Source organism: Ascaphus truei, chromosome 1 (assembly GCF_040206685.1).
Source record: "Ascaphus truei isolate aAscTru1 chromosome 1, aAscTru1.hap1, whole genome shotgun sequence".
Taxonomy (NCBI): Eukaryota; Metazoa; Chordata; class Amphibia; order Anura; family Ascaphidae; genus Ascaphus; species Ascaphus truei.
This window is the reverse complement of record NC_134483.1, coordinates 81,065,545-81,082,004: the sequence shown is the minus strand read 5'-3', so window position 1 is coordinate 81,082,004 and position 16,460 is coordinate 81,065,545. Positions and strand designations below refer to the sequence as shown.

General features: G+C 41.0%; 2 protein-coding genes across 8 annotated transcripts in view; one reads left to right on the top strand and one right to left on the bottom strand.

Annotated features, from left to right (window-relative positions):
• SGTB (small glutamine rich tetratricopeptide repeat co-chaperone beta) overlaps positions 1–8,854 on the top strand; it is a 65,278-nt gene extending 56,424 nt beyond the window's left edge. Inside the window, exons 10-12 of the mRNA XM_075590283.1 lie at positions 1,112–1,195; positions 2,196–2,388; positions 5,737–8,854. Of these exons, the coding sequence (XP_075446398.1) occupies positions 1,112–1,195; positions 2,196–2,307 (196 nt within the window). The 3' untranslated portion in view covers positions 2,308–2,388; positions 5,737–8,854. The remainder of the gene's footprint in view (positions 1–1,111; positions 1,196–2,195; positions 2,389–5,736) is intronic.
• A 2,362-nt stretch (positions 8,855–11,216) lies between these two features.
• LOC142489437 (trafficking protein particle complex subunit 13) overlaps positions 11,217–16,460 on the bottom strand; it is a 46,858-nt gene continuing 41,614 nt past the window's right edge. For 5 of the 7 annotated variants that reach the window (XM_075590161.1, XM_075590150.1, XM_075590183.1 and 2 more), the window contains 3 exons: positions 14,398–14,498; positions 13,395–13,545; positions 11,217–11,551 (listed from right to left, as the gene is read on the bottom strand). In XM_075590161.1, coding sequence (XP_075446276.1) covers positions 11,444–11,551; positions 13,395–13,545; positions 14,398–14,498 — 360 coding nt within the window. In that variant the 3' untranslated portion in view covers positions 11,217–11,443. The remainder of the gene's footprint in view (positions 11,552–13,394; positions 13,546–14,397; positions 14,499–16,460) is intronic. The other 2 variants (XM_075590172.1, XM_075590192.1) reach the window with 1 other exon arrangement.

Genomic DNA, 16,460 nt, shown 5'->3' with positions numbered 1-16,460 from the left:
GTCCAGGCAGGCATTATATACATTAAGATGCCTTTATTTAACATAGGTTACTAGGCAGAATGTAATGACATCACAATGCACTCCCTGAATACGAGGGAATAATCATCTTCTAAACCAATCAAGTTACAGGTCATCTTAGGAGAGTGGCTCAGTGAGTAAATACACTGACTGGCACTGGTTCAATTCAGGGGAGCCTGGTTCAATTCTCCTTGTGACCTTGGGCAAGTCACTTTATCTCCCTGTGCCTGAGGCACCAAAAACATAGATTGTAAGCTCCACGGGCCTACAAAATGTCTCTGTAAAGCGCTACGTAAAACTAGCAGCGCTATACAAGAACATATTATTATCATTATCATTATCATTATTATCATCCCAGACTAGCTCCAAAGATCAAATCATCTACCCTAAACTGTTTTTCTTTAAGCTAACCAAAAGACTTGAGTGTTTGAGCAACAAGGCACAGTCCAAACAAGACCCGCTTATAACGCGATGTGATTTTTTGGACCCCAAGCACCGCGTTATAACGGGGTTGAGCTGTACATACATACATACGGTTGCATTAAGTAACCACAAAACAAGAGTCCAGACCTTTAACAGTATCTTTATTGGCTTAATATTGTGTGTGTGTGTGTGTGTGTGTGTACACCATAATTTTTATATATATATATAAATATAGATATATATAGATATATATATATATATATATATATATATATATATAAATTTGTGTGTGTTTAATAGAGTTTCAACTTATTGTGTAAACGCTTAACCTCGAGTGGTACAATGATATATATTAGGGAATATGCCAGCTTTGCTTTGCTTTGTTTTAGACTTTACCTGGTAATGACTGTGATATAAAGGTATCATGAGAAGACTAACAATGGAAGCAATAGGAGACTGTAGTTATTATTTTACATAATTGTTTCGCCTTACTATATACCTACTGGGTGCGTGATCACGATGTTAAAGGCAAAAGAACATGCCCAAATTGGAAAGCAACTTGAAGTATACAGCCAAAGAGAAAAATAAGAATGCAGAGCAAATTCCTGAGATTTTAACAAAGTATAAAACACCTATTTGAAGACTAAAAGTAGCTTTTTCTTCATTGCAGGATGTCGGGCATGATGTCAAATGCCGGAGGTGGTCCAGCTGCAGGCGTTGGCGGATTAACTGACCTCTCAAGCCTAATACAAGCGTAAGCGTGTTCCTGTAAATAAAGGGCATTGTGCTAGGTTATTCCTGTGATTGTACTAACTCTGACACGCAGGATACAAATAGCACACTATATCAAAGCTAATATTTCATGCAATACATTACAATACAGTAACGTGGGCCATGAATAAAGGGAAACATAGGCAAAACTTACACATACAATCCCTGCAAGCTGGGAACCCAAAGCCACCACACCATATTTGCAAACGTTTGCAGGCAGTGTAAGGCCTCGGGCATGAAGCGCTGACCCGTGCTGAGGCGCGCTGCTGCTCGGCACTGAGCCCCTGCAGCCGCAATGAGAGCGGCTTTAGCAGGGGCTGGCGCACGCGTCCGCACGCTTGGGGAAGCGTGTGTCTCACGGAGGTTTCAAATTTGGCGCTCGCCGGAGCGCAGGGCCGGTCACGTGAGCGGTTCGCCCAATGAGGGCGAACCAGCTCCGTGACGTCACTGGCCCGCCCCCGACACGCCCACGGACGGCGCGCTGTGTAAAGCCAGGGAAAGAGCCTCCACGCGCCTCCGCCCGCATTAATTCACCATGTCCCAGGCCTTAGGAAAAAGTGAGGAAACCTTGGCATGGTTTGCAAGCCAATAATGCCTTGGTGAAAGAATGTAACTAAATGACCCTCACTTATGAAAAGAAAAACAGATAAGTATTTAACTATATCATTTGTCATATTGGATGCAGCATTGGGGCTTCGTGTGTTTTGTTGAAAACTGAAACACAACCCGGTTTTAAAATGTAAAATGCATTGCAGAGCATTCCTGTTATTTCTCATGTACTGTAATTAGAATTGTGAAAATGTCCTATTTTTAAATCGCATCAATTCTTGTGGCACCGTACGAAAGAACATGTGTTATTGTACCACCCTCCGTGCCATATGGTAATACAATGTATTGAAGAGCAATTGCATGGACTTTGGCCATTGAAGGAGTCCCTGTTACTATTGTCTGGTCATTGATTTATGATCATCTATTCATTGCAGTGGGCAGCAATTTGCACAACAAATCCAGCAGCAAAATCCTGAGCTAATACAGCAACTGAGGAATCACGTGCGGAGCAGATCATTCAGTGGAAGCACTGAGGAGCACTCCTGACACAGCGCAGGCATGTACAGAATAAGACATTTCTTCTGTTTTCATTTAAACACAACGATCAGTCCAGACACAGGTCTGTCGGTAAGTACATTTTTTATAAAGGGACCATTACGGTCTTTAATGCTTACATGTTGATGCAATAATCCTGCAGATTCCTGTTGAGCAAAAGTCGTATTGTAAGATGTTCAGTTGGTTATATTGGAATCTATTTGCATCTCTGACTAATAAATGGGGCTGGCTGAAGGTAACCTGTGAATTAGATGGTCGGTCTGAGCAGACAAGTGCTGTCAGCAACTAAACACTTCTTCCAGTAGTGGAATGAACTACATAAGAGTACACTTAAATCTGATGGTTTTATTGACACAAAAAGTATTGAAAATGTTCATAACGTAATTGATATATCCCATTTTCATGTGTGTGCCATGTTAATGCTTATTTACCTCTAGCTGCAGCGCATGTAAGGAAGTAACGCTTATTTATCTCTAGCTGCAGCGCATGTAAGGAAGTAACGCTTATTTATCTCTAGCTGCAGCGCATTTAAGGAAGTAACGCTTATTTACTGCTAGCTGCAGCGCATGTAAGGAAGTAACGCTTATTTATCTCTAGCTGCAGCGCATGTAAGGAAGTTACGCTTATTTACCTCTAGCTGCAGCGCATGTAAGGAAGTAACGCTTATTTACTGCTAGCTGCAGCGCATGTAAGGAAGTAACGCTTATTTACCTCTAGCTGCAGCACATGTAAGGGAGTAACGCTTATTTACCGCTAGTTGCAGCGCATGTAAGGAAGTAACGCTTATTTACTGCTAGCTGCAGCGCATGTAAGGAAGTAACGCTTATTTACCGCTAGCTGCAGTGCATGTAAGGAAGTAACGCTTATTTACTGCTAGCTGCAGCGCATGTAAGGGAGTAACGCTTATTTACCGCTAGCTGCAGCGCATGTAAGGAAGTAACGCTTATTTACCTCTAGCTGCAGCGCATGTAAGGAAGTAACGCTTATTTACCTCTAGCTGCAGCGCATGTAAGGAAGTAACGCTTATTTACCTCTAGCTGCAGCGCATGTAAGGAAGTAACGCTTATTTACCTCTAGCTGCAGCGCATGTAAGGAAGTAATGCTTATTCACTACTAGCTGCAGCGCATGTAAGGGAGTAACGCTTATTTACCTCTGGCTGCAGCGCATGTAAGGAAGTAACGCTTATTTACCTCTAGCTGCAGCGCATGTAAGGAAGTAACGCTTATTTACCTCTAGCTGCAGCGCATGTAAGGAAGTAACGCTTATTTACCTCTAGCTGCAGCGCATGTAAGGAAGTAACGCTTATTTACCTCTAGCTGCAGCGCATGTAAGGAAGTAACGCTTATTTACCTCTGGCTGCAGCGCATGTAAGGAAGTAACGCTTATTCACCGCTAGCTGCAGCACATGTAAGGAAGTAACGCTTATTCACCGCTAGCTGCAGCACATGTAAGGAAGTAACGCTTATTTACCTCTAGCTGCAGCGCATGTAAGGAAGTAACGCTTATTCACTACTAGCTGCAGCGCATGTAAGGGAGTAACGCTTATTCACTACTAGCTGCAGCGCATGTAAGGAAGTAACGCTTATTCACTACTAGCTGCAGCGCATGTAAGGGAGTAACGCTTATTTACCTCTGGCTGCAGCGCATGTAAGGAAGTAATGCTTAATTACAGGCAGAAAAAACAGGGAACGAACCCCGAATGCCTGATGCTGCAAACTGAGCAGGTACACTTTTTTAGCCCATATAGCACAGAGATAGGCACAACAGCATCAAGGGTTAAAATAGCTTGATAAACATTATCTCCTCCATAAAAGAACGAACTAACTCAGGATGGGGGGCAATAACGCATATGCTGGTGGAAGTACAAAGGGGTCGGTCACTGAAGTGCCCCAGAGAAACCAGTACATGCTAGCCTCACCTACACCCCGTGTCCCACGATGAATAGATCAGCTGGCAAGTACTAACGATATGAAGTGCAAACTGCCGGGTGTTGCTGATAGGAGGTGGCGTTTTCTCCAGGCTGCTTGTTGAGATGGCGTGCTGCTGCCTGTGATTGATAACAGAGAAGGGAAGAAAAAACTCGGCGGTCACAGCTCTCCAAGGATCAACAAAGCACAATAAAAATAAAAAACTTTATTAGATCAAAATTATGATATATGCAGAGTAAGTGTACTCTGACGCGTTTCGTCCTGAGACAAGGACTTTATCAGAGTATACTTACACTCTGCATATGTCATAATTTTGATCTAATAAAGTTTTTTATTTTATTGCGCTTGGTTGATCTTTGGAGAGCTGTGACCGCCGAGTTTTTTTTCTTCCCCTCTATAATACTTACTTCCTTACATGCGCTGCAGCTAGAGGTAATTAACGCTTATTCACTGCTAGCTGCAGCGCATGTAAGGAAGTAACGCTTATTCACTGCTAGCTGCAGCGCATGTAAGGAAGTAACGCTTATTCACTGCTAGCTGCAGCGCATGTAAGGAAGTAACGCTTATTCACCGCTAGCTGCAGCACATGTAAGGGAGTAACACTTATTCACTGCTAGCTGCAGCGCATGTAAGGAAGTAACGCTTATTCACTGCTAGCTGCAGTGCATGTAAGGAAGTAACGCTTATTCACTGCTAGCTGCAGCGCATGTAAGGAAGTAACGCTTATTCACTGCTAGCTGCAGCGCATGTAAGGAAGTAACGCTTATTCACTGCTAGCTGCAGCGCATGTAAGGAAGTAACGCTTATTCACCGCTAGCTGCAGCACATGTAAGGGAGTAACACTTATTCACTGCTAGCTGCAGCGCATGTAAGGAAGTAACGCTTATTCACTGCTAGCTGCAGCGCATGTAAGGAAGTAACGCTTATTCACTGCTAGCTGCAGCGCATGTAAGGAAGTAACGCTTATTCACTGCTAGCTGCAGCACATGTAAGGAAGTAACGCTTATTCACTGCTAGCTGCAGCGCATGTAAGGGGTAACGCTGATTCACTGCTAGCTGCAGCACATGTAAGGAAGTAATGCTTATTTACCTCTAGCTGCAGCGCATGTAAGGAAGTAATGCTTATTTACCTCTAGCTGCAGCGCATGTAAGGGGTAACTCTTATTTACCTCTAGCTGCAGCGCATGTAAGGGGCAACACGTATTCACTGCTAGCTGCAGCGCATGTAAGGGAGTAACGCTTATTCACTGCTAGCTGCAGCGCATGTAAGGAAGTAACACTTATTTACCTCTAGCTGCAGCGCATGTAAGGAAGTAACGCGTATTCACTGCTAGCTGCAGCGCATGTAAGGGAGTAACGCTTATTCACTGCTAGCTGCAGCACATATAAGGGGTAACGCTTATTTACCTCTAGCTGCAGCGCATGTAAAGATTTTTTTTTTTTTACATTCAGAACTTATGTAACTTTTTTTTTGTTTTGTTTATATTCCAGCTGAACAGACGACGAACGTTTTCCATATTAAACAAATACTACTCGTGTGTGAACTGAAGAGGCTATTAGAGCTGAAATCCCTCCACACGGCAGTCCTTAAATGAGCCTCATTGTCTCACACATCTCGGTACTCGGAGCACCAGAAAAGTCTATTATATGATGAGATCTCCATGTGCCGCAGGACAGAATGTATTCAACTTGCATATGTATTTTAGTTTAACTTATGGTCCATTTTTAATTGTGGGGAGGGTTGGTTGCTAGTACAACATCTAAATGTATAATTCTCAAAGCTGCAAAAATGAATTCCCGTCCTGGTCTGTCACAAAGTTTCCTGGGAACCTGTTTGGAAAAAGACAATGTAGGATACTCCTGCACTCCAAGCCTTTTGAAAGGGGTTTCTCCTCAGTCTTGCATCATTCTGTTCTGAAAAACATTTTCCCTGTCTGGGTTCACAATATGGCGGTTTTAAAATCCTGCGTGCCAATAGGAAGCCGGAACGATATCCCTTGCGTCTTCCTATTGGCCAACCTGATGCGACAGCTTTAAATTGCACAGAGATGGGTTCGGAGGTAAGTATCTCAGGAAGCAGGAGGTACCCAGAGTTTAAATCAAGACAGTTAAGCTGCAGAGACACCCTGCATTAATCCTATTAAGAAAACAAAAGCATAATGTCGCCTACAGTGCTTCTTTAAAGTATCTCCTTGAGACTGCTCTATTTTAAATAATACTCTTTGTTTTTAGAAGACACCCTCAAAAGACTTGTTTAATTAATTTACTGTGATGGTACTAATTATCGTTAGACTAGGAATTTCATGACAAATCTATTTTTTTTCCCTTCAGTTACTTTACAGAATCTGAATCAAATTTGGAAATATAGTGCAAATGCAGAAAATACATATTCACACTGCTTTAAAATTATGTAGTAACTTCTCATTCGTTAGTGTTTTAGACACAATTACTAAACTTAATTGTTGTATTTAAAACCGATTATATTTTAAGTCTAACCAGTATGGTCGTGGTACAGTGGTCGGCTCAATACTCGTTTAAGATGCAATGGGTATGAGATTGAGATTGCATTGACACTACATTGGTTTTTGAGTTTATTAGAGCCCTTTTGAATCATTCCACTTATAAGATAGAGATGAAAATGCTAATTTCATATTGCTTTCACTGCATCATGCCCAGGGGTGCATTATGACTTATCTGTATCAGGCTGACACCAACAAGATGTACATTTCTATGTCTTAAAGTTTACAGAGTAACCTATCAGTTTCATTAATATTAATTATTTTGAGGCTGGAGTTATTAAAGGTAGGTAAAGCTTCAACATATTCCACCTAATTATACACGTCTTCTAGTTGACAAAATGAACACCTCTTAATTGTGGCCATTACAATGAGTTGTACAGTAGTTTATGAAGCCCTTTAAAATTGTTCTGTAACTGAAGAACTCTAGTTTAGATATCCTATTATATGCATCTAAATATGTTATCAATGTACTGTCATGTATACAAATGTAGGCAGTGATACTGTCCCCATTTAAAACTCAACATGTAAATCAGAATATTGCAATAATTCCATAGGATTGAAAAGCAATGTTGGGACAGATTCTCAGAATTGATCCCAACATACCACACCAGGAAAGGTCAAGTGGACTACATTTTTTAAATATAATTTAAAAGAGAATTAATTCAACAAGTCATGGTGTCCTTAAAAATAAAGTGTGTGTGTGTGTGTCCGCATTTGCACCCATGTATCAGTACAGGTGGCTCACAACACAGCCATGTGTCTAGAAGCTAGGATATCCTTAACACATGGCCCTTGATAACTGGAGTTGGCCACCCCTGCTGCAGTAGAATAAGTAAATCGAAGCAGAAGGGAGTTGTGTTTAAGGGTCGTATTCTATACATAGTCTAAAGTGCCCATTTGGGCCATTGTCTGCAACAAAGTAAATAAAGGTCAAAGGGGATTTTTGTCCAAGAACTGCTGCTTCAGACTATATTGAATTACCTCCTGTGTAGGTTATAAGTACGATAATACCCATTTGGGCACTATGGGACAGAAATTTTCAATGCATGTTTCCATCCGAAAGGGCCCTTAACAGCACTTTTGTTGTTAAATATTTAACCCCCCAAAGTTGGGGTTCATAGCAGTTGACTCAGGGTTTCCCCTAACCTCTCTGTGCTATAACTCAACTTTGCAGCTTTCAGCAGAAGTGCTAGAAACAACTGTCTTTATGCCCACTAGGGACTTGAGCAGGGGTCTGTTCCTATCCATTGAATAAACCAGTGGTTTTCAACTTCTTTCTGGTTGGGGAACCCCAGAATTTGATTGTTAAATTCTGGGGAAGCCCAAACATCTCCCTTACACTCCCTCCCCCACACTTCCCGCCTTACACACTCTTCCCCCTCTCACTTACACGCACTCTCCCACACACAAACACTCTCTCGCTGATGCTTCCTCTGGCAGCCGGAAGTTGACTGCAGAAGCAGGGAGGAAAGCGCAGCGACCGGGCGGATGCTGAGGCCGGGCCAGCTGGAAACGTCCCAGCTCTCCCCTCATGGCAGCCGCGGAACCCCGGTTGAAAGTCACTGGAGTAAACCGTGCTTCTTTAACTTGTTTATAATAGAAAACTATTTTCTGTTATTGCATAAGAACCAGGGTCATCAGTGTCCAGAAACTGGGAGCACTGGTTTTTATATGATAATTTTTGTTTGTTTTATTCTCCTGGTTGTAGAGAAAGGGAAATACATTGCACTTTATTCTTTTAGCATCAAATGGATGGGATTTACCACTTGAAATAATGTCTTAAAAATGCTAGTTGCTGCTACAGGCAAAATACTGCTTAAGGAAACATGTAACGTGTAATTAAAATATGACTATTTTATAATTCATGCTCATTTGTTGGTGAATCATGTTATTTGTTTTAAACAATGCACTTTAATGTAAGCAGATAGGTGTGCTTAAAATATTAACGGTTTGTAAACATGTTGCACGAAATCTCATTGTTTCAATATCCAAATATTTATGGAATACCTGCAATAAAGATCAGACCTTCAGATATGGGGTTTCTCTGCATCTTTCCATGTATTCTGCACATTGTCAATACATACAAAAGTAAACCCATCTATTTTGTTCAATTAAATTCTTTACAATAATACTGTATGTTCAGTAGAAAGCATTACAGTACATTCAAAATGAGTTTAGTTTTGAATATTGTGCTTGAAGAATTTAATGGTATAAGCGCTCAAGCGCTGATCCATAGATGGCAAATATATAGAAAATTAGCGCATAAAACAGACACAAGGTATGAGGCTATTGGTATAGCATAAAATAATGTAACTCGGGTGATATGGGGTCCTAAAAAGAGACAAAGTAACCCTAGAGGAAAAGAGTTAGAGGGATAAGACCCACTCCTCAAACCTCATTGGGATAGTCCCAAGACCACTATTATAAACACATGATACAATTGAATCTAAATATACTCACATTTGTAGTGCCTCTATCCTGTGCCCCTAGGTAGGGGTGCTGCTAGTAGTTGAATGATAAGACAAAAATTGGAGATACAGCGCACAGCCAAGAGAGTGGGTCAAAAGATATAAAAAAAAAAAATATTTCCTCCATTAAAAAAAAACGGATGTGTAACAAACCTACGCGTTTCACTTTATAAAGTGCAACGCGCACGAAACATGTAGGTGTTTTGTTACACCTCCGTCTTTTTAACTGACGCAATATAGAAATATTTTATATCATCTTTTGACCCACGCTCTTGGCTGTGCGCTGTATCTTTAATTTTTGTCTGTCATTTTGCATGAACTACTAAATGAAAGTTGTTGGCACAAAGGAAAATGTGCACTTTGTACTACAGGCAGAGTTCATTCAATTGAAAGTTTTCATGTATTGTTCGTAAAGTGTCCCATCTATCGGCTAAATGTTTATTAGATCCTTCTTAAACTAAATTCTTCAGAGCTCTATAAAATATCAGTTCTGTTAACCTGGATTTGTGCAGCAGAGCAAACTTTGTATTTTCTGAAAAAATAATTCTTATTACAAATATTACGATATATACAAAAATGTGCCTAATCTGATTTACTTTTTGTGCTTTTTTAATTTCATTACAGAACAGCATTAGTGCTTTGCAAAACAAATGCTATGTAGCATATAATAATTATGCTTAAGGGTGGTGTAAATTTGAGTATGGCAATTGGTTATTTCATTATACAGTACTACCTTAATATAGACAAGACAAGCATTAGAAGTTCAGGCTCTGCGTTAGCACTCCAGTTCGCAAGGGCCACCAACAGGTCAGTTAAGGATATCTGCTTCAGCACAGGTGGCTCAGTCATTGACCGCCACCTATGCTGAAGCAGGGATATCCTTAAAACTTGACCTGTTGGTGGTCCTTGAGGACTGGAGTTAGCCACCCCTCGTTTTTAGCACTTTGGTGGGCAACAGGTGGTCCCAAACCGCTGGCCGCCATTGCACTGGGAGAGCAGTGTGCTGAGGGAGAGGCAATGTTGATGGTGTGGATCGTAGCGTCTCTCCGCTCCCTCATCTGATCAGTGTGCCAATAAATACTGTACTGCCCCTGCTCCTCCCGTACTTTGTGCAAGGTCGAGGTGGAGGAGCGGGACAGTATTCACCAGTGTGCTGGCGTTTTGTAGCTGACTGAAGGAGGCAGAGAAAAACTCCTGCCTGCAATATCCCTCCGGCCTTCACCCAACTATACAATATTGTTCAAAGTGTTGTCATTTGAGGGATCAAGGGTCACACATGCAGCCCGTAAAAAAGTAGGTCATGTTGCCTAGCACATCTTAGATCCCATTCATTTAAAAAGAATGTTCCAGAAGGAAAGTGTGACTTCCAGCAGTAGGTAGTTTGGTTTGCATAGCAAGAACAGTGTGGAACAGCTGCTCAGCATCATAATAATCAAGTCTTAAAGTCTTCTCTTTCCCACTATTAACCGCCATGAGCGGATGGAGGAGCAAAGACACTGAAAATGAAAACTCTTTAAATTTGGCAGTTAATAAATTGCATTTAACTACTGTATAACAAAATATTTAAAAGAAAGATTGCTCTTACGCTACCTGCAATGTATTTTGCTTCATTACGTTTCTTATATTTTTCATTAAAAACAAGCAGATATTTCTGGAGATCTACAGCAAAAAAGTAGAATAAAAATCCTTTTAGGCAGCAGAGAGGTGCATGTAACCCCTACCCTAAAGTAGGCCCAGGAGGAAACTGGTCCAGTACTCTGTATGCAACATTTGAAAACCCATAGAACGATACGGTAAGGGGAAAAAAAACTAAAACAAATTTGCATGAAAAGTAAAAATTTCAAATGATTTCAGGAATTACACCTTTAAAACAACACTTTGCCGATGTGTTTTCTACTAGCTCAGCCACATCTTTCTGTTACAGTACAACAAAATCCAGTCTTATATAGAGCCCACAGTTTGTTGCACCAAGTACTCAAATAAATACATTCATATTTACACTTTATTTTCTGAAATTAGATAAAATACATAGCCTTTTAAAAACATAGCTTATAATATTTCATTTAAAACAATGTACACTGGCTCACAAGTATTAAACATGCTTAAATTATCTGCAAACCCATATAATTTATTTTATTGTAGAGTGTAGGAGATGAAGAGTTGGTCCAGAAACTCCGGCAAACGTTAAAATCTGTGAGAAATCCCCAAGCATCAACTTTCCGCATGAACTTTTGAAGAGACTACACAGACTTGAGCAATATCATCATATTCATACGTTCTCTTCAGGAAGGTGTCTGTTAGTCTTAATCCCGAGATAGTCTAGTGAGATGGAAACAAACGTGTATTAATTAACAGACCCCCAAAAGGTCCTCGTGAAAAAAAAAGGGCTCTCTTTAGTTGTTTAGCTTACAAAATAAACATATGTTTTGTAATGTTAGGCAACTTAACCGGTTTCTTGAAGGGGGTGGGGGTGTAATTTGGTCAGCAAGGTGCTTTCTGCCCCCGCTACCCATAATGATGTCATTATAATGATGTCAGAACCAGTTGGGATAAAGTAAGGGGAAGGTGAATACAGCGTCAACATAAAGGAAGAAGCTAAAGAAGCGAAACAACTCGCAAGTTTTCCTTGATACGTAGACCCGTGTGGATACGTGTAAATTTACAAGGGGAAAAAAAAGCAAGTGTGGATTTACAATTGCAGATGCAACTTTCACAAACCATCTCATCACAAAAGACTGGTCACGCGCTCCAAAATGTTTGGTTACCATGGAAACATTGCAAAGAAGTATTTTTACATTGTCCGATTTAAAGAGCCAGTCACCCGCATTAAACCGATTACTGCAACTTAAAACGGTGTATTCCACGATGAACGCATAGCTTTTTTTTTTTTTTTTTTTACATAGGTGAGAAGCAGGGGGTTTCCAGAGCTAAAGCACATTACATTTGAGTTCTGTAGATCCCCTGGTTCCAGATACGTTCGAGGAAAGGCGTTACTGGTACTTCCTGGCTGTTTAAATTTTCCCGCGTGACACGGGCCAATAGGAAGTTGCAGATTTCTATTGGCTGTGCGACGCGAGACATTTAAATCTCACACACAGAGGAGTAACCGGTGGCAACTTTCACAGCAAGTATTTCGGGATCCATGGAGCCAAAATGAACACGGTTCAGCTTCAGAGGATCCCCCCCCACCCTGCATCTGACCCATGTTGAAAATAAGGGAGAATGTCTCCTTTAAAAACAGCAGTTCAGTGTTCACATTATGACACCCAATTAGTAGTTCTTGCTCTAATAAATCTGACACTATTGGTTAGGTTAAAATTAACTACAATGTGTGTGCTTTCATATTAATAATGCATGCAATATTATCCCGAGTTATTGAAACTTGGGTAAGGTAAAGACAGAAATAGGTAATTGGAGACAAAGTGGAAGTGTTGGTGCTAATGGAAACAAAAACATGTTCCCTAATGGTGGCAACACATAAAAAAATATCAGTGTACGACGCCGAGAAAGATTTTAAATCATTTTTACGTTAGCTTGCAAATAGACATCTAGTCCATTGTGTGTGATATCCATGATCTGCTAATCAAGAGTTTGCACAAGCAAAGCCCCTCCTCGTAGATCATTCCTTTATTTTTTAGAGGTGAGTTTTGATTGAATTGTGAGGGTGCACTTTTGAGAGCCCCCATTAAAAAGTAACCCTTTTTTTATTTAATGTGAATGATGGTCAGTGTCATAATACCATTTCAGGCAGATGCTCAGACATTGATTAGGTTTTAGAAAATCAGACTGGCAGCAATTATTAGCAGTGCTCACAAAAATGATTTTAACACAAACCTGCTGAAAGGATTGCACAATGAAATCAGTGATCGGGGTGGAAAAGGATTTCAAATACAATTTGGACAAGCTAAGTGAACCCGAACTGCATCGAAATCAGGGGTGCTCAACTCCAGTCCTCAACCCCCCCCTGTCAGGTTTCCAGGACATCCTTGCTTCAGCTCAGGTGGCTCAATCAGAGGCTCAGTCTTCGAAAGAGCCTCTGATTGGGCCACTTGTGCAGAAGCCGAGATATCTTGATAACCTGACCTGTTGGGTGGTGCTCGAGGACTGGAGTTGAGAAGCCCTGGTCTAAATAATGGCACATTGCCAGAGAAACAGAACTTACTTGCAGCCCCTGCACGGAAGAGAGCAGCGTAAGTGCAAGATGAAGCGACGAGCTTGGGTGCAGCTTTCCAAGCTGTCTTCCTGAAACCCCACACCAGTGGATGGCGTTTGTATTGCACATCTCCAAAATTAGATCCATGGTTCTTTCACTGCTAGATGGAAGAACAGAGAATGCATCATTATCTTGGATGCGATTGTTAAATAGAACAAAAACCAACCACCCTTCTGATCTCTGGTGGACATGGTAAGGGGAAGAAGCGATTACCGAGACAGTATGTGCAGACTCTCGGAAAGGTATTCAATATATCATTTTAATTCATTATAGTTAATCCTGGAATTTCATCCTTATTTGGCAAAGGTCACACTGTCACATACACGTATCATACAAACTTGAAGGTCCTATAGGGCAAGGGTGCGCGGCGGTTACAGAGGCCCCGCGCTCTTCAGCGCGAGGCCTCTAACTCATTTACCCCGAATTTAGCCGACTTTGGGTGACGCGGGGTCAAATGACACCACGGAGTCATGTGACATCCCGCGGGATCATTTCACGCCCGTCGCCATGGCGTTACCCCGCGGCGTAATTTGATGCCAGATTAAAAGGTAAGGGGGGGCATGACACTGGGGAGAGCATGCAGGGGAGCGCAGAGCAGAAAGTTTGCGCACTCCTGCGTATAGGGAACAACATTTTGGTTTTGGAGAAATATACAACATATCTATTTTGATCCATTTCATGTAGTGCTGTGTCTTCATTGAAACTGTGAAGTGTGTGTGTGTGTGTCTGTGTCTGTGTGTGTGTCTGTGTGTGTGTGTTCTATCATTAATTTATTGTTCCACGTCATTTAATTCATTCCATTCATGTTTTTACTTGTTTGTGGATTTTAGCACACATTTTTTGCCTTGCACACAGAGAAAGGTGGACAGGACAATGCATTAAGTGAAGAATTGAGGAGCAATCTGCCACCACAGCATTGTGTGTGACAATATGGATGATTATCCGAGTTTACCTGCAGTTTGTAATTTTACAGGTGATATCAAAAGGTTCCTCCAAACTGACCGTGTCAGGAATTGTCTCAAGGGAAAGTCTGACATCTCCATAGCCTGGAGCCTACAGAAACAGATAAATTTTCAGAACAAAATCAGTGTGTGCATATTTCATCTTTAAAAATAGGTCTGTTAGACCAGCACTGAAAAAAAAAAAGTCAAAAACACAGAATCCTTTGGTCCATGGCAGGAAAATACTATTTAATTCAAATATTGATAGTGTTTAAACACAGAAAAATATATGGTAGAAAAGAAATCATAAGTAAAATTGCACAAGAGCCCATTAATATATAGTGTATATATTCTAGAGGACGTTAGAGCTCTCTACAAAACTCCCACAGCATTCGTAAAACTCCCAGGAGGTGACTCAAGCCCTATAAAAATTAATAATGGTACTAGACAAGGATGCCCCTTATCTCCGCTCCTATTCGCCCTCACTATTGAACCCTTGGCAGCGACAAATCAGAGACGAAAAGAATATAAAAGGAATTGAAATTGGAGGGACAAATTACAAAATTTCCCTATTCGCAAATGGCATTTTGACACTAGCCAACCCCTTGACTTCCCTCCCGTATCTACAAGCCCAATTAGAACAATTTGGGAAGATTTCAGGACAAAATTAACACAGATAAATCAGAGGCATTAAATATTACTATGACAGCACCTGAAATTAAACTACTACAAACAAATTTTTCCTACAAATGGAGTGCCTCAAAAATTAAATATCTGGGAATACAGACAACAAACTCATATAATTCACTGTAACAACACAATTACCCCCCTCTTTTTGCACAGATCAAAAAAGATCTTCTGAGCTGGAATGAATATCAGATATCTTGGTTAGGAAGAATAGCTACAGTTAAAATGAATATCCTTCCAAGACTTCTATATTACTTTCAGACTCTACCAATCAATATCCCACTTACGGAACTCAAAAATATCCAAAATAGAACATTCCAATTCATCTGGAAAAACAAAAGACCAAGGGTGGCTAGATCAATTTTATAGCCCCCAAGGACTGCGGAGGTATGAGAGTCCCGGATATCATTAAATACTATCAGGCGGCCCAACTAAAACAAGTTATAATGTGGAACAATAACCCGACATTGTGCTGTTGGTTAGGAATTGAGTCTACCTACGTGAACCCTCTCTCTCTGCCAGCCGCCCTCTGGTCTGGTAGAGGAGAGATCTTCGCTGAAAACCTTAAGCTGGGTGCAATGAGATGTACATGGCAGATATGGTCTAGAAGGGGAAATATGATTTGACTTCCTCCCCGTCCCTACTCACCCCGATAAATAAACCTGAATTCCCGCCTGGCTGCCTCCCGAAAGAACTCAAGCATTACAGGGAATTAAATAATGTAGTAGCTGATGATTTTGCAGCAAAAGGAAAACATTTACCATACCAATACCTCCAAAAAAAATACAATATAACCAATCTTCCGATATTCGGATATCTCCAGATTAGACATTTCTTATAGTTTCGGGGGGGAAAAAAAAAAAAAAAAAAAAAAAAATAATCGGGATTTCAACCCCAAACAAAATTTGAAAAACTATGCATAAGAGGCTACTACTGTAGAGGTTTGATCTCAGAGATATATCTGAGAATGGCGAGAAAGGCGGCAAGCTCCAACCACAACTATATGTTGAAATGGGCCGAAGAGTTGAATGCTGAAATTGATAGGGAGGACTGGGAGGATATCTGGGAAGCCGCATCTAAAACATCGATTTGTACAACCATTAAGGAAAACATATATAAAATTCTATTCCAATGGTACCTCACTCCGAATAGGTTGAGCCAGATTTTCCCCGGATCCCCAGATTTGTGCTGGAGGGGATGCGGACAAAGAGGAGATATGGCTCACATCTGGTGGACCTGCCCGAAGATCCAGGGGTTCTGGATCATGATCCAAACCATGATTCGGGACCAACTGGGGGTGGAAGTGGAGATGGACCCGCTGACCTTGCTCTTTGAGACCAACGGATGGCCTCCAACCACAAATAAAGAGAATGATCTCACAGCAGCC